At 37.9% G+C, this 23,905-nt stretch overlaps 1 protein-coding gene across 1 annotated transcript; it reads right to left on the bottom strand.

Annotated features, from left to right (window-relative positions):
- Nucleotides 1-1,206: 1,206 nt before the first annotated feature.
- On the bottom strand, nucleotides 1,207-23,903 carry CIR1 (corepressor interacting with RBPJ, CIR1). Its single transcript, XM_068407883.1, has 10 exons — nucleotides 23,746-23,903; nucleotides 22,825-22,919; nucleotides 22,232-22,305; nucleotides 21,370-21,383; nucleotides 21,221-21,276; nucleotides 20,817-20,865; nucleotides 20,491-20,608; nucleotides 5,503-5,609; nucleotides 3,947-4,032; nucleotides 1,207-2,795 (listed from the first exon to the last, which is right to left on the bottom strand). The coding sequence occupies exons 1-10, from the start codon at nucleotides 23,815-23,817 to the stop codon at nucleotides 2,069-2,071; spliced, it is 1,398 nt and encodes a 465-aa protein (XP_068263984.1). The 5' UTR covers nucleotides 23,818-23,903; the 3' UTR covers nucleotides 1,207-2,068.
- Between the last annotated feature and the right edge of the window lie 2 nt (nucleotides 23,904-23,905).

The following is a 23,905-nucleotide window of genomic DNA, read 5'->3' as shown; positions in this document are numbered from 1 at the left end:
GGGTGAAGGAGGCCCATCCGTCCCACAGCCGCCTTCTCCGACGCCAAGGGCCGCTCCTTGTAGCGGTAAGGCGGAACAAACTGGCCTAAGGAAAGTACTGAGAGCAGGGAGCCTCTTCCTCCAGAGCTGCACCGACCTTCCCCAAGGCTGTCCGGGCTGCACTGAAAGCAGGAAAGGGGTCCCAAGGACGAGTGTTCAAAGCTCTTCCACAGGCGGTCTTTGAGACCAACGCATCCAAAATGTGGTTTAACTTTCATCCACAATGGCCATCCGTCACAATAAACCCATGCCATTTGCCAGCCTTTCCCTATGCGAAAAGGCACGATGCACATAGCGTACAGTTTAACTACGTGCAAACGAATAAAATGCAGCGCCCACAAAAAGGCCTACAACTGCAGATGTTGAGCTGTCCTTCCTTCTTCAGGTGGCAGTCAGTTGCATTGCAGCTGGCAAGACACAGGTGGGCAGATCCCTGTGCCACACGTAACAAATCAGGCCTGCATGCAAGACCTTTCTTTGGATGCACCTTCCGGTACTTATTGGCTATTCCTCGTATCTTTCATGCTGCACTTAACGTAAAACGTTCTACCAGAATACGCCTTTGCCCCTATCACTCTATCCTCGCTTACACAGAAGGATAATAAATTCTTCACATGAGGTTTTGTTTAGATTGTTCATATGGGCATGTTGGCCGTCTCCTCCTGTTCTTTACAAATCAGAGCTTCCGCATGCACATTAATATAGGGCCTGACTCCACTGAATTGTGCGTGCCCCTTAACTCCCAGCTACTTCAGCAAGAATGCCGGCAGCAACCTAATGCAAACGCATTTCAAAGAAGGAGGTGACATCCCTTAGTGGTTCACCTTTCCCAACTCATTCACATGCGCTTAAATGATAAGCCAGGTCACTTCCACCGTATATTATACTGTGTGATACTGAAAAACTTCTGAGCAACCGTTTTAAGAAGCAGAAGTAGACTGGTAATAAAAGAAAGTCCTGTTTGTCCTGTGAGTGAGAAGAGGAAGAAAGTTGCTTGCCAGAATACTGAGTACGGTGACGCTTTTTCACCTGTCCACAAACTAATGTACTTCCATCTGCCAGCCTGAAATGGCGGAGAAGCATTTCCTTTGCAGTAAGAACCTTGTGAAGTGTTGCCTTGTGCATTTGTACTGATTCAGACCACCGGAGAAGGTGGCAACTCTTAACTGTTTTTAAAGAATAAGGTATTTTATTATGGAAGTTCATCTTCACAGCAATGTGTGCAGAAAATGACTGACAAGCATTTGGTTTAAAAAAACAAAAAGTTTGTTTCATGAAAACAGAAGGATGACTATTTACATTAACTTTCTACCACAAACAACAAAATACCTGAAACAGTTGAGGCAGTAAATATTCTTCTCATGTCTTGAGGGATTATTGAACAATAACCTGACATTGTACTGACACATACCAACAGGGGTTCAAGATGTTTGGATAGCCCTGACCAAGCTGTACACTGCAGGAGGTCAAAAAATTTTGGCTACACACTTATGTGAACTATGTCTCTCTGTTGTTTTAACTCATGAAATTGATCTCTTACAGGGAACTTTAGGAAAAATGCTTCAGTATGAAAAAAACCAGCCTCTACAAGACAATGTTTTGATACCTGAAGCAGTGATTTTATCCAGAACAATCTCAAGCGTTTGTTAGCATTTAGCATATCCCAGAACTCTTCCCAAATTACTCTCTGCTTCCCCTCACAGTTGTATCTAAACAGAAATCATCATTGACAAACCCAAGAATATCACATACTGCTCTGAAGTATTTTAAAACCCTAAAATTGGGTCTATGAATTACTGCATGTATACAAGAGGTATTTGCCAACAAATGTATTTATACAGTAAGAAAAATACCATAGCATTTATACCTAATTTACAAATATTCCAACATTATAGAAATGACGCTGTTGGCTTTATGTAGGAAATGCTAGTTACAGAGGTTGGAAAATGAACAGCAAGACGTAACCGAGCCCTTGTTAAAGGTGTTCATCAAAAACCAGAGACATTCTTCTTTGCACCTGTCCGCTGCACTATCTGTTTCTTCTTCTCTCTCTGCTTCTGCTTCTACTGTGTCTGTTCCTTTCTTTGTGTTCCACTTTACTGCCTTTGTCCCCATAGCGCTCTCTACATTTTTTCCTCTCTTTGTATACATCTGTGCTGGGGCTTCTGGTTTCATTTCTGCTGTGCCTCTCGTCACCAGGGCTGTGACTTGGACTTTTTCTTATTTGCCTTTGCCTGGAACTGCTGTGACTCGTGCAAGGGCTTCTCCTGCTCCCCCCATCCATGCTTTGGCTTCTACTAGCCCTCTCCTTTCTTTCAGTCTCTCTCTTGTCGGTGCTATGGTATCTGCTTTTGGACTTTCCTTCCCCCTCACAGGAGCTCCATTTGTTGTTCTCTGCAGAACTATCTTGCTTTAAAAGTCTGTACTTCTCCCTGTCTTTGTCCTTGTTACCGTGACTACTGGAGACATCTTCATGAAGTTTTTGCTTCCTCGTCTTTGCCTTTCCTTCTGAATCGCTGCTGCTGCTAGCCTCTGAAAACTTGTCTTTTTTTCTTTTCTGAGAATACATCTTCTTTTGTGCTGCTTTATCTCTGCTGTCAGTCTCGCTATCACTGCTGCTTACTGAAGTCTCACTGGAGGACGAGGAAGACGATCTCATCTTACGTTTCTTGTGTTTACTTTTGCTTTTTTTCTTCTGCTGCTTTTTCTTCTTTCTGTCTTTCTTTTTCTTCTTCTTCTCCAGGCGATCCAACTTCCTTTTATTTTCAAAATAGAAGAGTAGCGCAATCAGACGTGTTAAGATACTCTAAATTACAAAGTCATTGTCTTTTAAAGTTCACTACTTCTGATGACCTACACAGTAAATACACTATTTTCTATAAAAACATGTTGAATTCCCCTCCTCTTTCAGCAAAGTATTATTTTTAAACTTCTAACCTGACGTTAACCATAGTAAGAATCCTCCTGTAATCCACAGCTGCTCCTCAAAACAGTAGGAATATGATTTTTTAATTCTTTAATTTTTTTTAAAAAAAGGTAAGTAGTGCTTTTTTTCCCTTGTCAGCCTGTTCTGGAGACTTTGGAAAATCATTGCTGCTTTTGTTTGTGCATTTTTAGAAAAGATTTTGAAAATGAAAAAATGCAATTAGCATTCACTTTCTATTAAGTGAATAAAGAAGCCTCTAAAGCCTACATCTCTGAGTTCTCCACGCAAATAATACTGATCTTTACAATAACCTCTTCTGTCACAAGTAGAGGTTTACATTTTCTAGCCGTAAGTACAATATTCCATCATACACACGCATTCACTGCTATTTGATTGCTTTCACCTAGTTTTAATTCTGCTTTCTGTGTTTATTCTTCTCAAAAAATTAGTGACTGAACAGTGAAACTACTTTCAGTGTATTAAAAAAAATCCCTTCAGACTAGTAAAATCTAAAGGACCCAAATATTTACTGAACTTCAACATTCAAAATATAAAGTATTATAATTTCGTTGTGTTGGGCCAGCAGAAGTTCAAACAGAACACCGTTTTAAACTACTCAAACTACACGCACATTCCTTACTTAAAAAGGACACAAAATATGCCAACTATTTTAAAATAGCAACTGACAGCATCTTCAGTGAGCCAATTGTTATTATTATTTCAGTATCCTGGTTAAATTGGAAATGAGCCACCGTGCAAAGGCATCACAGCTAGATTAGAACAGTCAGATTAAAACAAAACAACCGGATTAAAAGAACATGCTGCATAATGCCATTTGTGGTCAAGTGTATGCTAGACTAAGCTGATTTTCTTCTGTACTGATGGTGCTAAATTCTTCAATGGCATAGGAGAGTTACAGGGACAATCATGGAGTCAGAACTACTGGCGATACAGATCCCATCTACTAGGTACCACACTTACCTGAGGAGTTTCTGTTTTTGTTTGGTTGACAGCGATTTTAAAAATTCAACTTCTGGATCATCATCTCCTTCACTTGCAACAAATTCCTAGGAAAATGTGGTAAAACGTTAAGTCCTTATATATAAAAATAATCTCTTCACTCAGTTTTCTGTATTAAAAGTGATGCCTCTATGTACCTTATTTTTACACAGGCACAAATCTATTTGTATTACTAAGTCAGTTTAAGACCCTTTGGAAAGAGCAGCAAACTCGATACAAAGTGAAAAAACCCCCCCACATTCTGTCCCAAAGCTGAGCAGGTGTTATAACGTGGGGGTTATACAACAGGAGTTATTAGTAACATATGAAAAAATCACTGCTAGAGCAAGAAACATTTCTGAAATAGTTAATGAAAATGAGTCAATTTTGGAGCCCACGTGATTCCCCGGGATAAGTCACTCCATTGTTATCATGCTTGGATGAATAGGTAAGATGCTAGTCCTGCTCGAACCCAGAGTAATTTAAGCAAATTACTTTTCTGTCTTGGTTTAGTCATTAGGAAAATAGGTATTAACACATCTACCTCACTGTTGTGTTATTAGTCTTTAAATGTTCATAAAGGGTTCTAGCAATGCAAAATACTGTAATCACATAATCTACATACAGTAACGCAATCAGCAAAGCATAGCTACTTTGAAGACCCCAAATTCTTCAAATTACGTGCATCTGGTACACCACAGTTCTCCACCGTGATGTTTTTAATTTTAGCCACACTCGGGAGGGGAAAGAAGAAATAAAGATTAAAAAGCTCTCTCAAAAAAACCCTACCACACCTAACAAAAACCAAACATACTGATATCCCTGTGATTCATTTAACAGTGCCCATATGCTACATTTTTCTGGGGCACATAGCTTTTTTAAATGCAAAGGTACATCCATCCGTGGAAACACAAGGAATTGTTGATTTACTTAAGATTTCAAGACCGGCTGAGGGCCGTCGTCCCCTCTTTACTAGTGGTTTGACTATCCTGCCATACGAACAAAGGTTATTTCATGGTGGCTCACTCAAGGAGCATATATGAATTTTTCCCTTTATGTTTTTATTAAAGCACCTCAATTAGAAATGTACCTTGTGCAGTCTAAGTAAGGACAATTAAACATTTTCATTCCCAGAAATAATACATGTAACAATAGTCAATCAAGTAAAAAAATCTTCAGATCTAGCATTCCTGGCAGTCATTACTTGTGCATACTTCCTCAAACTTCACCCAAAGGCTCGCATTGCATCAGAAGTATGTGGCAAAACCCCTAACCATCCCCTTTATGAAAAATTCCATTCCTAGTCACCCAGAGGAAGGATTTAATTTATTATATGTGGTTTTAAACGAAGTAATTTATGATTCACCATTCTGACTGAAACAAAGATGGAAAACAGTAAGTTTTTTGACATTTTTCTCCTGGTATAGCTATTCAGCTTTCCTATGGATATGCATATTTGAAAACATTAAGTAGCAATTCACAAGCAATCACATTTAGATTTATAGACATTTTCAGCTTACTTGTAAAAAGATCATTACCTGTGATGGATCATTTGCGGTCAAGTTTCTCCCCAGTACATTTTGTTTCAGTGCAAACCCACTGTTTCTCATCTCCGCTATTAGCTCCGAGGGGTGCATTGATGGCCCTGTTCACAAAAATCACAGTTTGAATGTATCATTTATATCTCTCTACCTTTTTTGGACTCCACAGTAGGAATTCAGTTGAAGCTTTGTTAAGTAAAATCACAGCTAAATCAACTCAATAATCTTCTGCTGAGCAAATAATCAGATATGATTTTCTAAAACAGCAGTCTGGAGATTCAGAATAGAAAATAATTGCATTTTTCTTTAAGTACAAGGAGATTCTCTTATGTAACTTTGTCATGTTGAAAACAATATATTCAGGTAAGTCTAGTAATATATTTTTTATTATAGTAAAAAAGCACATGAAACCTAAAGAAAGCACATTAAGTAAGACTTCTAGGTGCCTCCTCTCCCTCAAAACAATGGGAAAATGCGCTTCTAATATGTCACTCATAAGGCGTTTTTCATAATGACACAATTTTTGAACTTAAATGTAAAAAGTATCCATTATTAGAAACTTGATATACATACGGAAAATAAATACATGAAAAAATTATTAATGTCCTTACTTATTCTAGGGACCCCCAGATATGCTGTCTCTAGGCTGTTATCTCCTCAGAGATTTGTTTTATCAGCTTAAAAAATATGCTATATATCGCATTAGAGTAGGTGTTTGGGATTAGGCACGTTATCTTTCTTTGCAAACATCTAACAGGGAGTAAAATACGGGATGCATTTAGGATCATTCAGACTTGACTGCATAATTTATAAACCCTGTAACTCACTCTGGCTTTAATTGAATACTTGCGATCATCAAAACCTCGTGTACTTCTCTGATTAGGTACTTTTTCTTCACCCTAAACATACACTCTTTTGTTAGGTCACTTTCAGTACATTTCCTTACCAGTTCATGCACTAACCTTACTGTCAATTAATTGACGCTACTATATAAGGCAAATCTAAATTAGAAGGAACGTAAAATAAAGCATGAAGCACACGATTACTATTACTTCAGTAAACTAACTGTAAATGATACGATTAACTAGTCTTATGAAATATACTGATCCTGCTTTGTGGTTTTAAGAGTTTCTTAGTTGTAGAGATGGATAAAACTCGTACATTTTTAACACAGAAAAGTATGGAAAGTAAAGGGGATTTTTACTATGGAAAATACGTGGAAAGTAAAATAGCATTTTCTCAAAAAAATGTCAACTTCAACTTTTTCCTAGTTTTCCTGTATAATACACTGGTCACAGAAACAAACAGGCCTATGTGTAAAGCAGGAAGAAAGAAGATCTTTGAAAACGGTTTAAGGAGCCCCTGCATTACTGACTTTCTTTTCACAAGTGCCTTATTTTGCCAGGCAAAAGAATTTTCTAATGTGATACGTTTTAGCCTTTCCTTGAGTTTACATTAAGTAGGGGTTTCTTTTTATGTGTTACAGTGTAAATGTAAGCTCACTGATAGTTAATGAATGTATATGGGCTCCAGTGTCTACATTTTTGCTTATTTCAAATTTAAAATCTTGCTCCGCTTGCCCAAATCTACTCTGGCTGGAACAGAAACCAACAGCAGAGAGAAACCTAACAACAGAATTTGGTACCAGCTGATGTCTTGATTTGAAAAGGCCACAGAAGCCAGCCATAAAATTCAGTCAAATACCCTGTATGAGGAAGCTGAATGGGGACAAAGTGTAAAGTCATGAGTGAAGATTTCACCATACCAAAGAAACCAAACCACGTGACCAGACTGAAGCCTGGAATCCTCCTGTTATTCAAAGGCAGTAAGAACCACTGCCTACCAAAGTAACCTAACTTACCAGCTATTCCCCCTTCAGTGTCTCAGCATTGTACACATTTTGATGTGTACTGGATACCTAATTAGACAGGTATCATTAGCATGATTAGATAGAGCATTAGATTAGAACTTGCCCAGATCTATATAGCAGATTTGCAAAAGAACTAAGACTGAAGCCATATCTTTGTGGTTCCATATGAGGACTACAGGCAGAATCGAGAGCAGAGAGGCATGAAAGGCCTATGGGCCTTCAAAAGCACAGTTCAATATTATTTTCTAGAAAGAAACCTTTCAGGCATTCTATGTGCATAAGATTGGAAAAAGGTAAGCAAAATCATTTCCTCTTTTACAGAAAAAGCTTATAACAAATGCACAATACTATTGATTTTTGTGCATTTGTGCCCAATGGACGTCGGTTGTGCTGTAACGCACAGATCGATACAAGTGAACAAGAGCCCTGTCACAGTGGCTGCCCAAGCTGTGATCCAACACAAAACCACAGGCAAACTTTTACGTTAGCTTCCATACGCTTTTTAGAGGTGAAATCAGCACTAGGTTTAAAAAGAAAAACACAGGTAAGCTTAGAAGGAAAGTAAGTTAGGCTAAAAATGAATCTGTATGAGTTCTGTTTCCTTGTCTATTAATGACATCAAGGAGACATTCACAGCTCCATCTACAATTTTTTAATCACAGTGTGGTATTACCATAACAAAGATAGCTAACAAAACACTGTTATTCCTGTTTTGTGGATGTATACAAGTTACATCAAATGCACCTACAGAACCTTGAGACTAAAGTGGTTTATGAAATAAATTGTGTTTTGGTCTCTCTTTACTTGAGAGGGAAACAGTAATTTAGGTTCAGCCTAGCTCGTGAGGAGATGCAAGAATCTCCACGAAGCTTTATTATGTACATTACTTTTACTGTAACTAAAGGGTTTAGAAAATACTAGGAAAGAGATTGAGAAAATAAACCAACCCCATAAATGAAAGTAGTCAAAACACAGTCCTATTTCACAAGCCTTCTGTGAGCAGACCCCAGCCAGGCACGACACAAGCACACTATCTGCTATAGTCGATTACAGAGGACTCTCTTGCAGCGTGTGATCTTTGCAATTAAAAAAACATTAACATTTGAGGATGACACGGGTGAACGTGCTTGCACTTTTTTTCTGAACAGCTGATGCCACTGAACTTCTCAGTTCTGCTGCCTAATGACAGCATGACCACAGCAGGGAGAAAACAGTATCTGATCTGGGAAGTCTAAAGAGACTGTTTTCTTTCTGGTTACAAGTCCAGGCCGAGAATTTCAATTAAGACATTATATGCAACAATGGCTGCACAGCTTAATAGCAACCCTCTGTTACTATCTCTCTGCAACACAACAAGAAGAATCAAGGAAATTTTTATTCTCATAATTAAACTCCTTTGCTTGGAATCCAATGCTTGGTGACTTTCTTTTCCCATCCATGCCTCAGCAGACTGCTTTTGACTTATACTTTAATGATTTTGACAAGCAGATCTGATTTTCTTTGAAATACCAGTGACAGTTTGAGGTCTTTCAGGATTCCTGGGCGCGGCTATTTTATGTGACAGCATTGAGGGCTGTAACACACTTTTTGAGCTGCTTCTTCACACAGTCTTAAAAGATGTAGATGCCTAAATGTGTGAACAAACATTCCCATTTCCACACTATAAAATAAAGTAAGGGATTTCTCCTGGCTAATACAAACAAGGGAGACAAAAACTGTAGAAGAAACACCAAACACTGAATGTCACTTAACATAGGTTTGAAAAACTCAACTTCTCAGATGTGTCCTTGGCTTCCTTACTTAGGATCGAAAGCTTAAATCTTGGAGCCACCAGCATACTGGCTGGCAGAGGGCCTCTTCCTTTGTTTGGTGTGAACCAATGGTGGAGTCCTGCTTGTTGGAGATGTGACTATGCCCAGTGTGATCAAACTTGGTTTGCCTGGTAAGCCAAAGAGGTAAATCTTTTCAGCCTGTCTTTGGCTTATGACTACACTTATGTCATCACCCTCCGACATCTCCAGACAAAATGGTACTAAGTATACCCGATAGCCGTATATCTTTATCTGATTAAGTTCCAATTAAGTCATAAACTGTGAAACAGACAGTAAGATTGGGCTGAGAGGCTCTCAGCTGGCTAAAATCTTGGGAGCTGATGTTAGCCAAGTATTCTTGAACAGCACCCATCAACTTGCAAAAAACCACTCCTACGTCAGGCATAGAAAAATACTTTGTGTGCTACGAAAACTGATGTCCTCGTACATGCATTCCTTATGGACTTGTGAGACAGTCTGTGAAGAAGCTACCTCCGTGATCTCATGCAGGTGAAAACATCTAGACATGACATTATGCCATGAGTTGACAGAACATTAGATATAGGGATCCTGTAAAAATAGCTGATTGCTACGACTTCTAACAACTGGTCTCTCAGCATTCATCCATTAGCAAACTAAAAATAAGTTCAAAGTTACAATGTTTCATCATCTGTTTCTTATTCTTCCTGAAACAAGTCAAATAGAGTACCCTGCTATTTTTGAACATGACTGTCAAGCTTATTTTCTGGAATTTACATTTTGACAGGGAAAAAAAAGAAAAGAAAAAAACCTTTAAAACTTTTCCAGATGACACTTGTTTTAAACTAAAACATTTATCTGCTTTAAAATTAATTCATAGTCTTGGAAAACCTTTTTATCATATAGTGGAATTAACTGTATGCTGATATCATACTTATTTTTGTGCATTAAGACAACTGACAACTTGTTAAGTTTTCTACAGCTACAGGTACTTTATATTAAGGACTTGCACGAAAGAGGCTCCATAGTTAAAGACCCACTAAAGGATTTTGAAAGTATTTTTCATGGTCTTTATAATCGTCAAGAAATAGTGTTGTCAAGCAAATAAGACTACAGTTTCTTTCTGCTTCTTACTTCCCACAGAAGTTCTTGTTGCATTAATTCTCTCTGTTATCTTCTGTTTAAGATACTATTTAAGGAAAAAATCCAGATAGCTCAGTTGATTCAAAGAGTTGGGCCACAAAATCTTGAAACTTAAACCATCCAACGAAGTGTGGAAAGAAGGCTTTTAGTCTTCACAAAGTACAACCTGAGTGCAACCTTAGCTTGACAGCTGTTGGTACATCTTTATAACATTCATACAATTGAATAAACAGAAGAGCTGTAAACAGAATTTTTCTAAAGCCTGTATGAGTATCAATCATACTGGATTGCAGAAGGATATCATACTAGGATTTCTCCAACATACTGTCAATTTGCTTTTTATAACAAAAAGCATTCCAATTTCTTATCACACTTAACTGAGATCAATTTAACAGAATCAATTCTGCTTCTATTAAACAACCGAGGGGAGGGGATATAATTCTGGATTTCAATTACTTTAATGCCTAGCTTAGAGCAAGCTCTCCCACCCCGCATTACTACCCCCACTCCCAGCCCAGACACAAAAGAAACATATAGCTGCAATTCATTTTCTATTCCGTCTTGTACTTCTCTTGAAGCTACAAATGCAGAGTGTATGAAACACCCTGTTGTTGCCAGAATGTTTCCTCTAAGAGGCACGGGCACAGGACTCCTCTTAGGAGAACAATGATAGCTGCAACACACTGTCTAGAAGGCCTCCATTAAAATGTCTAAAGCACATTTTTCAAATTATCCAATATTAGAGAACAGTATGCTAAAACCTCTTTTCATAACGACTGTGATTAAATACCACTTTTTCTGCAACAGTTTCAGTGGCAATAAGGACAGACCATAATGTTATGATTGCCAGTTATCACCAAAACCAGCCATTTTAGTTCTATCTACTCATGATGCAGTCTTGACAGTGTCTGCTCAATTTACTGATAAAAGCTTTCACTGCTCTCACCAGTGCAGATGAGCAAACTGAATTATTCTTTGCAATCAATTAAGTTTTACACGGATTTTTATTGTGGAGTACATATGGAAAGCAAAGAGGTAAGAAGCAGTAATAGTGTAACCACTATTCCCACCTGTGGCAGGTGAAATTACAGCAACCAGTCATACTTAGATAGTGGCTGCAGTTACGTATTGTTATGAAATTAAATAGACTACTCAACATAAAAGTTACTGAAAAAGGCAATAGATTCTTCATGGTGTCATTTTAATTACAACTTTTATACTTTTATTTTAACTAATAGTCATTTTGTGTAACATCAAAACAGATTATTTAGAATAGAGCTTCCCCTTTCCGAGAATACATTCTGGTGTGGGACATCTTTTAGTTTACAGATGTGTCCATTTTAATCTAAAAATATCACCATTATCATACCATCAGACTTCTCCTGACTTGATAATAGATAATTTACACGAATGCCAATGTAAAAAAAGCACAGTGGCATATCTGCTACCAATTGGTCAGTATACGTCACACTCAGTATACTCCACTCTACCATCTTTAAAAATTAATTTACGAATCAAGGACAAGACACTTTCAAGGCTTATCGTTTATTACTACATAATTTTTGTTAACAAAGTAGGCCTAAAGCATGGTGTCTTCGTTCTTTCTTATATGTATCTTGGACAACATGAGGCCATAACTCTTCCAAATTGAAATTCAATTTTCTATGTAACAGTGATACTAAAGCCACACTCTGCTCTTGAAAAATAAAGAAATAAATACTCCAGGAAGTATGCAAACAGCTCTTCCACACTAGGTTTTAGAAAACCATTCTGCTTGTGGGTTTTGGCTCAGCACACTATCACATGAAGGATGAATACACTCTGAATTCAGAACGCTTCCTTCTCTGAATAGTAGCGAAGGCATAACATCATACAAGGCTTTTTAGGTTTTGCTTTAGAAGAGAAACTAAAAGACAGATTTGCCAATACATCCATATACTTTTTTTGTGCTCTCCACAGAGTTTCATATGCTTTTTTTTCACTGAAATTGAATAAAAATGGAAAATATTTCAGACTGAGCCTAATCACACTGAACCATCTATGAACTTTTATTGGGGTTATGACAGAGATAAGAGTAGACACTTATTTACCTAAAGGACAAAGACCTATTATCAAAATTATGTGATGATGATCCTGGTCATGAAGAACATAGCAAATATATGCTGCCTCCACTAACTCAGAATTGATCATTTTTTACTAATAATTTTTTCATCTATTTCAGAGATGACTGCATTCAGACCATATTTACACTTCAAAGCAACTGCTGTAGTTGGCATTGAGAGAAATCAATGAATAAAAAACCCTCTGGCTTTTAATTAGCTCTTCTTCAGAGGGTCTGCAGTTTATCCGAATTTAACACTATGGAACAGAATTTCAGTATGATTTGCCATGCTTTTGTCGTAGGGTATTTCAGAGAATCCCGAGTTTCCATTTTACTTTTTTTGAGTAGTAAAAACCATTTAACATTGTCAAACTGCTATAGGAATCCATATTTATTGCTTAAACGCCAAGCACAAGACTTCTAATAGAAATCTGTATTTTATGCATTCACACCAAATACAGAGGCTTCTGAAACATAAACGGAGGATTATTCTAAAATGTGACAGTTCTTAAACTACGCGAAGATTTATTCAAGGTTCCTACTGTTCACAATCAAAGGTCTCAGCTGCAGATCATAAAGAAAGGTTTCCTACACTGTATGTTTCTACAGATGACCATTTATACAAATATCCACAGTTAACATATTCAAATACATTTTCTTTGTTATTATAGATTCAAGAGAACACTTAAATCAATTCCTGCATTTCTGATAAAATGCAGATTTTTATCTGTTGGGAAACAAAAGTACCTTATTTGTCACTGAAAAAATGCAGTGAGATATGGACATAATATAACAGACATAGGTTTCCTTTTTTTGGGGTCTCCATGTGACTGAGCATTTCAGTGATTACTATGGAACGGAGTTTCACCCAAAAGTTAAAGATCAGTTGAACACACTTAAGGGATAGGCCTATGGAAACCACAACCACAATTAGTTTACAGGCACTCAGGCAATGAAAAGAGAGGGCACAAACTCTAGGAGCTGATAATGAGTCTTTAGAAGGCTGCACTTGCATAGACACACCTAGAGTTTCTTGATCTTCATAGACCATAAGACACTAGATACATATACATGTTGCTCCATTACATTTTTACCATTATTTGCCTGAATTTTCCACAACATGCTAATCACTTTAGAGTACCCTCCTTCTTTTCAGTAATTTCACTGGACGGCTCGTGTATGGAGCCAGTTGGCTGGAAAACATTCAAAGCAGTCCATAGCAGAGAAGGATGCCCAGCACTCTCCGGCCTTAGGTTTCATAGGCCAAGAGCGTAAGAACCCTTTTTAATCTCAGCATCCCACTTCTAACTACACCATTCACAAAATTACCTCCCCATTTGAGACACTAGCCTTATTTCTTAGTAGTACCTTTCTTCATAAGATAGTAATAGATTCCTAGCAGATTACTTGTTCTAAAAACATACAATAAAAGCTGTAAGCATTAAAGCTTTCATAGCTTTTTAGCAATCCCCTCCCCAACCCTCACTGAATAAGGTAGATGGCTTGCAGGAAAATGTTTTTTTTAAAAAAAAAAGAAAGAAAAAAAAAAGAGGTATTTAGTTTGTCCTAACTTCACCTGACCAAGAAAGTTGCAGGCAATTTTGAAGTGAAATAACAGTATTACTTCAAAACATTTTGCACAGAAAACCTACCAGTCTCTGTTCTAGTAAAGTCAAAGGCTTTTCAGGTTTCACAAAAAAAGCACTGAAAAGCACAAAAATCAACAGATGCTGCTGATTAGTGATAAAAAAGGATTGTAAAAACTGGCAAACTTTTAGATGCCAGTGACCTGGGGTTTTTTTTGCTGGTATATATTACAGATTTTATGCATGCATATATACACAGTGGCACATAAAGTCAGAACCACAACTAATATTTTGATCTTGTCTGAACTTTGAAAGTTAGGATTTTATCAGTAAAAACCACTGTAAATCAGTTTAGCCCAAAGCAGCATTTTGATTGCCTAATTTAGCTTTGTAAAGGAGAAGTAAATCTTATAAGTTGGTCTCTGTAAGCCTCACAGCTGGAATATTCTAACACTACTTTGCAGTTTCCAGTGATCAAAGTAAGTTACTTTATATCTAAAACTAAGAATTTCATAATGGAAATAATGCAACACCAGGAGGTGCAGTTATCATGAAATAATTACACTCCTGGGAGATTACAGACAAGGCTGTACCCCAGGGGTGTGATTATCCCATGATAACCACATCCACTGAAATTGCCTTATTGCAAAAATAATCTCTATTCACTGGTGAGATATTATTCAATAGGTGCTTTTTTAATGGTAAGATTATTATTTTTTTTGTATGAATTACCAGCTAGATTAGTAAAATGGCCCCAGAAGCAAAATAACCAAGCCACCATGCCTAACTTAAGGTACCGATTGTAATTATTTTTGTTTGCTGGAGCGCTGCAGTGTATGTCAGAACCTGAAAGACAGCAGTCTTTCCTCACAGAACACAGTTCTGTGCCACAGACATGCTTTCGCCCTGCAGCGGTTCCACCGGAGTAAACTGAAGTCCATGACTGGTCTTTGCGTACAAGATATTCAACGCTGAATCCAGAACAGCAACTGCCGATCAGTTTATGTGCAAAGAGGAAGATCACAATGCAATCTTCTAAGATTCAAAGACAAGTATCCTTCTGCTGAAATAAGAGAATCGCAGCTTACAGATACGGAAAAGAAAAAGCCTACATTGGTTGTCATTTTATGATGTGAAAAAGAACGTATGTAGGCGACCAATAACTCTTTCTTTTCCCTCACAGAGAAACAGAGCAGGAACTTTAGACAATGCAACTAAATCAGACATAGGAGTTTCCTTTTCATTCATTTGAACTCAAATATTTCCACTGAGGCTGAAAAAACATTTTATTTTGCTCTCTCTGAAGCAGGAAAAAATCAGAACAAAAAAAAATCAGAACAAAACACAAACTGAACTTGTATCAAGTGCTCTTGAATTCGGCTTCTGCATTACTTAAACTTATTTTCATTCAAATAAGGAGCCTACATCCTACCGAAACTCACCAATTTGGGCATTTAAAAAAATACATTACCCCCTGTACTTTTATTAAATTGAAGTCACCATTCAACTAAGACCTTTGAAGGCCCAGTTTTTGGAGGAAGAAAGAGAAGGATGAGGAAAGGCTGATCTTGCTGTTTTTAACTCAATAATTTGTTTATCCTAATAAAATAATTTTTTTACCCTCATTTTCTGTCAAAACCTTTTGCTTTTGACCAAGGAGAAAGATGAAAATGTTCCTCCAATTAGGTAAGTGCCAATCCTTTATACATGCATAAAGATTTGTTAGCAATACTGTGGCTAACAAGCCGTGTTGGTAACACAGGGATGTTTTCATTATTGCTGAGCAGTGCTTGCACAGCATCAAGGCCTTTTCCACTTCTCATGCTGCCCCGACAGTGAGGAGGCTGGGGGTGCACAAGGCATGGGGAGGGGACGCAGCTGGGACAGCTGACCCCAACTGACCAAAGGGATATCCCATACCCTATGACATCGTGCTCAGCAATAAAAGCCAAGGGAAGAAGGAGGAAGGGGGGATGTTCAAAGTGATGGTGTATGTCTTCCCAAGTAACCATTACACATGCTGGAGCCCTGCTTTCCTGGGGGTGGCTGAACGCCTGCCTGCCCACGGGAAGTAGTGAATGAATTCCTTCTTTTGCTTTGCTTGTGTGCACGGCTTTTGCTTCACCTATTAAACTGTCTTTATCTCAACCCCCAAGTTTTCTCTTTCACCCTTCTGATTCTCTCCCCCATCCTGCTGTGGTGGAGTGAGCGAGCACTGTGTGGGGCTGAGCTGCCTACCTGGGCTAAACCAACATGTTTCCTTTCCAGGTTAATTAACTCTGTTCAGTAACGTTCCTGAGAGCAGTTACCCTTCTACACTAGAGACTTTTAAAGACTTCAAAGTTATTAAATGATGGAATTCAGTCATGAGTCTAATTAGTATATAATATTTCTCCCGTGGTTCCTAAACTTGCATGTACGAGATGTTTCAGGCCTTTTTTACAGCAGAGCATCTGAAGTTTCTACTATTACTGTTCTGCGGATAGAAACATGTTTGGGTAAATGCATGAAGACAGCAGTGAACAAAACAGAGTAATCTATTTTCCTGTGTGTTAAGTGTGCTTCTCTAAAGCAAAAGAACAACAAGGTTCAGAAGAACAAGGCCTGTTAAAAGTCTCCTACAGGGAAGCCAGACCATTTCTTAAAAGCTACTTCTGCAGAAATTAGTGATGCTCATGTCCTTAAAATACCAGATTCAGAACCATGAGGCCAAGGGTTCCCAAACACTGATTGCTTAGAAATTCATTACCAGCCAAGATGCTTTGCAGGACACAGACTAGCATCTTTGAACACTGTGCTGATGCAGGGTGTGCTCTAACAAGGGAATTTTTTTTCAAGCTTTTCAAGTTTGAAGAATCCTAACTTGAATGTAGGTAGTGTAACTACCACACACCACCTAGAAAAAATTATTCAGTTCAGTTTGCAAGAAGAGGATGCAAGATCGTCTTTTATTAGGATGATACAATTCAGAGGAAAAGTGATACCAAGTAAATCACTTCAAAGTAATAGAGCTCTTTTCAAAGACTTTATAAAGAAATGCAAAAGATTTGCTCTTTTTAAAAAAAAGTTTCAATGATTTACAGCCTAAATTTGGTCCTTCTAATACAATTAATTTCATAAACTAATTGGAGTCCTGGTATATTGACTATTGCACTAAAATTTTATTCTGGTTTCAACTTTATTCCTTATAGCTGTATTTCTCAGATGTACCCTTTTATTTATGAGAAGATATTTATATTTCAATTTCCTGACACACAAGCTGGGAACAAGCTTTCAGAGATTACTTCCTACATATGGAATTACTTCCTGACCTTTAAAAGGGTCATTTGCTCTAATAATTTAGCTCAACATTTTTCAACTCTTTCCCAAGAGATGGTTGCAAACATACTTTCACACATTTAGCTACTTAAAAAACAGTCAAATAAATTAAATACACATTCCAGACTTGCTGTATACTATAAGCAATCACTCCCTATCCTTGAAATCCCGATTCATTGTTCTCTTCAGAGGTGCATATTTTCTTCTACATTCTAGAAACAAACAGCTCCTGAAAACTGTTCTTTGGAGTGCAGACCTTAGAAGCCAAGTGGTTTTGTACTTCTTTTTTTTTGGTGCTGACAGTCATGATAAATTAAAACTCTGGACTATTTACATGTTTTTACCAGTTTTCTACGCCTGAGGAGAAACTTATTTGTGATACATGGCAGTGGGGGCCATGGGGGTGGAAAGCAATTCAAGAGCTTTTGGGTTTTTTTTAAACCTAATCGTCAGTTCATGGAACACAGAAAGGTTTCATAAAAAGATATCATAACCAGTCTGTCCCTTACAAAGCAGTATTTTCTGCAGTTCTAGCCAATCTAAATAAGAACAGTGTGACAAGGGACGTTTTTGCAGTACTATAAAATAATAAGAAAATAATTAGGAATTTAGCCTAGAGACATAAGAGCAGCTTAGGAGCGCATGCAATCACTGATAGAAGCAGGAAGAAGCAGAACTTGAGGAGGTGTGCTGTACAGAGGAACAGAAGGAGGTTCTCAGAGGTGGACAGCGATTCAGCATTAGGGCTAGTAACAAAGCATTAAGTAGAAGTAATGAGAAGAAACAAAAAGCAATAAAGAGAAATGGTCAAGACAAGATTATATTGTCGGGGGTGTCTTTTTAATGTTGCAGTGTCTTGTTAGGAAATGTAAAAACACTGTTTTACCCTCCACGTAGGTTAATTTTACAGAGCTAACTGCAGATCTGTAGCACTGTTACAACTGAGCAGATAATTACTTACTCCCATCCCAGACAACACAGGACTGGTGTCAGGGTTTAGTTAAAAAAACATTTTTTTTTAAAATGTGTGACGCAAGCTTTAACACACCACATGGATGAATTATGAGTCTTCAGAGAACCAGTGAATTCAATAACTTGTGTTCTCACTTAACTGTAATGCTTCATTTACATACACGGAATTTCCAGAAGTTGCCAAAGGAGTGTAATTTAGCTTGTTATTAAATCAGATGAAGTTTTAGAAAAGCTGATGAAAGGATTGTATTCCTGAGGTTAGAAAAAGCAGACAACCTTTTATCCAATGATCTAATTAATGATATTACCACTTCCTATAAGCCTTATGTTTGCTCTTAAATCAAGAACTTAAAGTGTTTTAAACTTTACCTACAGTGTTTTTACATAGTTTCCCTGAAAGAAAGAAAGATAAAGTAGCAGTATCATTACAGCTGACTATTCAAATCCAAGAACTGTGTCTTACAAATTATATATACAAACCCTGATCTGTCGCCCACCCCTACTCCCTACAATCCTTCCTCAGCCTACAAAAGTCTATGCTCAGCATAGCACAGTCTTCTAAGTTCCAGAGTTGAAAATGAGAGGGCATTGGCACAGTCTGAGAACATCTAAGTAATTTTACAGCACTTTCCTTCATGCAAAATTCACTATATGTGCTAAATCCCTCTCTTCAGGCTTAGAAAGACGGTTTGGAAAGCTACCCAGAGAACACCTCTCTGACTAGGAAACACCCACAGCAGTCAAACGTTGCCTACACCTAGTTAGTTAGTTCAGCTAGGTTTGAAACAAGCAGCTAGTCTTATGTTGACACCGCAAAGTGTCCATATTACACCGTTATGAATAATGAGTCCACTTTCAAGTTTGTGCTAGCATGTACAAATACTTTCAGCTTTCCCAGCCACACACTCCTAAAATTTACCCACATCATTTGAAGGGGGCAGGGAAGGGGAGGGGGAGTCTGTGGGTGGGTAGTGAATTCTGCAGCACAAAAGCATACCTGACATGTAAGAGCTGCACAATATAATTCTACCACCACCAAATGCTCCAAGCACAATTTCTTCTAAGGCAAGAATGAGGCAAGAAAATGATTTAATGTTATAACCTACTGAATAGAAAGGCTAAGAATGTCAGCTACAGGATGGCTAATACAATGGTATAATCATAAGACAGTGCCTAAAAGCAGAGGAGTGTAAGAGGCACTATTTCCTTTAACTTAAGTCTTCCAGGCCTCATCTCAAAGAAATGACATATCTAGGTGACCTAATTCTAAAAAGCAAGATTGTTGGTAGGCTAAATATGTAATGAAACAAGAGCTACTACATAAATAGATAACCTGAGGAAAGACAGAAGGAAACCAGATGTTATCAAGGGTGCACTTGCAATGGTATCCCTGCAAAATTGAACACACAGCACGGCACATGATCTTAAAGCGCAGTACAGCAAGTCCAAAGACTCACCCATGTTACCAGGTGTTTTCTTTAACACGCCACAGTTTTAAGAATCTTAAAAGTGTTACAAACTTGGGTCAACTTACAGAAAGCAAAGTATTGTAGGTAAAAAAAATATTCAATTTGAATGTTTATATCCACTTCTTTAAGCCTCATCTAACACTAAATGCCACGTGACTTCAAGCAACAGGAAAGCTAATAGAGGAAAAAAAAATGTAGTTCAGGAAGCAACAAGAAGCCAGCTGAAAGGAAACGAGACATTTGGAAATCTAGGTTTCAATTGCTTGTCCACTTATAGAAGCACAATTACATGTATAAAAAACCCCAAATCTCTCCTTTTTTTTTTCCAAGTGATTAAAAAAGATATACGGATATATTCCAGCTTTTCCAAGCAGTTTGCTTGAATCTGAACTGGGCCAGTCTTTGGCAATCCATTACATTAGGTTTCTTTGAGTGACACAAATATTGTCATTCTGATATAAACAATCTCATTACAACTTCTGAATTTTTGCCACAGATAGAATCAAAGCAACGTCATTATGGAATATTTTCTAAATGTTCTACTAATTAGAAAATTATGTCCCTGTCATTTGAAATAATTAACTTGAAATTGTGGATCCCACATTTGGAATAAAGCAGCATTTTTCCCATTTAATCAACTCATTGAAATATGATAAACTTAAACCTTCTAAAATTAAGCGTGATGAGTTCCCCCAAAATTTCTAACCAGCACCTTTAAAAGACATTCACTGCCTACCTGAACCGTCACTGGAGACTGAACTCGCATTAATTCCAGAAAGGCCAAACAAAGGACATTCTCGATCAGTGTTCACATGACCCCACTTGTGGCATTTAATACATCTCACATTCCGCACCTAAAAGGAAAAAAAAAATATGACATAATGTAGTTAAAAGTACAGCTTAACAGCTATAGAAATGTCTGTGTTATTAGGCATAAGAGAAGTTTTTAAACTCACTGAGAAAAAGATGATAAAATTAAGAGAGTCCACGTGAATGTTCTGCAGTTAGATAATATTTGAAATATACCCAAGACATCCACAGAGTAAAATTTATGTAACTTGCCTGGATACCAAATGGCTGATCTCTGATATTCATATCATCCTTAGCATATCTGTTACACAAACACAAAAGAAAACGAATACTCAATTCACTTTTTTTTTTTAAACCATCATATACAAAACTACCTTTTATTGTTAAGTGTGTAACCATTCAGAGATATACTTCCAGTAAACATTAGTTTTAATGTGTTTTCCAATACAGATGTAAAATTAAAACAACAACTAAGGTGATCAAGGAAATAGTTCCAGGTTTATAGACTCTACTAATTAACTGCCAGGACATGACAGGATTACACAGCTGACCTGCTCAAAAATAAAATAAGAAAAAAAAAAGGAAAAAAACAAAAGGATACAAAAGGTAAGTAAGAAGGAAAAAAAAATTATTTAGATAAAATCCAGACATCTTACTTTTCTCGAGGGGCGACTTTTTGCCATTCAAATTTGTATTCGGTCTCTCCTTCTTGCTATAAAACAGAAAACATGGTAAGTTTGAAATTATTTTTAATACATTTTAAGTAAGTAGGAAGAAAACATAAAGAAATTATGTAATCATATACCTCTTTAGTTTCCTCTTTGAATTTTCAGAAATCATAGAAAGAAAAGAAATGATACATTAATTATACATGTGAAATGCAGCTGGCATCTAAGCTAGAGACAAAAGATTTTATGGTTTATACTAATACAATAGTGCAAATACTCAGAAAGTAACTTTATTTAAATAGAGCGCACTTATAAATAATCACCCTCTAGTATATGGTTATAAATCCTGTAAAACCAGAACCATCTTTTAAAACTATATTGATTTGATACACAAATACAAAAAGCTTTAAACTTTTTTTCAGAAGTAGCAACAATACTTAATTTTTAAATTTTAAAAAAAGATTTTGTAGCAAAAATCACTAGTTTAAAATTGCATTTGCTCTAAGCTTAAGGGATTACTTTAAGACCTTTTAAAGTTAAATAATTGCAAAATTTGCTCTACAAGAATGAGCCCATCCAAGCATTTCCAAATGTTTTCATGCAAATAGGAAAGTTGCATTTTAAAGGGAATACATTTTCTTTTAAAGGGAATAAGTTTTCTTAGTTCTGCACTTACATTCAGATTTTTCTAAAATTAAGTGACTGATATGAGTATCCACGAGGTACTTAGTAACTTCCATCTATGAATTTACTAAATACAGTCAGAGTCAGACCCACCAGAGTCAGGTCAGCCAGCACTTTTGTCTACAGAATCTCAGTATTTATTATTTATAAAACTATGTATGTCTGCATATTGCAACAGGATGAACTAAAAATCATACCTTCTAGCGTTACCTCACTATGAACACATTATTTTAAAATAAAAGACATTGTGCTTATTTCTTCAGAGGGTTTTTAGCTTTGCAGTACTGTCTGCTCACAACCAGGAAACCGCAGTACCTTTCTTTGCGCCAGGTGGGGCCTCATACATGAAATTAAGACCATTCTTCACACGCTCATCACCCATAAGCAATCTAAATAAAAAGGACAGAGTTTGGCGTGTTACACACAACAGTCACAGTGGTATTACTTATTAAAAAAAAGTGAAGCAGGAAATTGTTATAATAACTGGCAATTTTCATTTGTTGAGTAACATAAGTTGAGTATCAAAAAACCCGAGAGACCAGTCAATACTTCTGCGTGCTCCCTTGTGTACCAAAATATCACACATTTCAATCACAACTGAAGCATAACTCTGTGGCCACAGAATTATGAAAGACAGATTTCTGTGTGATCCAAATACGTTGTTATACGAGGTTACCTGCTGTTCTGTGCAACATAACATATTTTGGAATGAATTAGAAGACACGCAAGCCACTTTAAAGAAGTTCTTGTGACCTCTGCTTAATCAGACACCAATTTATGAGCCACTGTCCTCTCCTACTACTATGGTCAATGGCAGACAGTATTTCAAATAACTCACAATATGTCCTTCACTGCCATGAAAACAAGAGACAGTAGGAAGAAGTGTGTGATCTTATGCCAGTTCTCACCTATTATCATAGGATTCCTGTTCTTTCAGATACTGCTGCATTAACTCTTCTTGTTTCTTCTTATCATATGATATTTTCTGTTCCGCCATCCATACCTAGTTAAAACAAGTAAGCGTCTACTTTAGACAAACACAAAAACTTCCTCAAAATCTATTAATGTATAAATACTTAACTGGCTTAATCTATTGAAGGTACTTAACAAGGGAAAATTCCCATTCTAGTGACATAAAATTTATTCTTTTCATCCAGCATTTCAACAAATGAACTTCACACAAGCAGTAATTTTGACAAGGTACAACTCCAACAACATGTAAGAACTGGAATGACATGAGAAAATTTAGTCTTTCAAAGGGAAAAGTAGGCTCAGAAAACACTCTGGGTGTGCCACTGTCCTCCCTGTAGTGACACTTCCTCACCTAAGTCTCACCAGACCCCAAATCCCAGCCTCTCGGGAGCTCCTGGCATGGCACGGTTCTGGGGAAGAGAGACCTGTAACCAGGCCAAGGCCGGTGTGAAATACTGGGAAAATACGGGCACATGGTGGCAGGTGGGGGTTTCCCTGGACGGTGTATGGTGCCTGTTTATCCAGAGAACCAGGTGTTGGAAACCTGGAGCCGGGAAAAGGCGATAGTTACTCGCACCCGTGAGCAAGAAAACCTGAAGCTTCAAGTATTCCTTAACTTTTTCTCCTGCCTCTTCCTTGCCCCAGCCCCGGTCCCACACAGCAAGGCCGACATGCCCTACTCGTGCCCGTCACCCCCCGGGACACTGCCCGGCCCCGTCCCAGCCCCCCGGGCGCCCCCGGTGCGCGGCGGACGCAGCCTGCCTGACCGCCCGGCCGCCTGAGGGGCCGCGGCGCCTCACCCCAGGCCAGCCGCCCGGCAACGGCTGCGGCCGGCCCGGCCCCCCGGCCCCCCTCACCTTTTTGATATTGGACTTGGAAGCGGGGTGAAAATCCTTCTTGCACATGAAGTTGGCGAACGACTTCCCCATGGCGGCGGCGGGGAGGGAGCCACCGGCTCCCCGCACTGACACGGGCCGTCAGCCCGCTGCCTCCGCCGGGCCTTCCGGGTCAGCGGGC

The sequence above is a fragment of the Nyctibius grandis genome, chromosome 9, assembly GCF_013368605.1.
Source record: "Nyctibius grandis isolate bNycGra1 chromosome 9, bNycGra1.pri, whole genome shotgun sequence".
Classification (NCBI taxonomy): Eukaryota; Metazoa; Chordata; class Aves; order Nyctibiiformes; family Nyctibiidae; genus Nyctibius; species Nyctibius grandis.
Note: the sequence above shows the minus strand (reverse complement) of the source record. Positions and strands in the feature narration are given on the sequence as shown.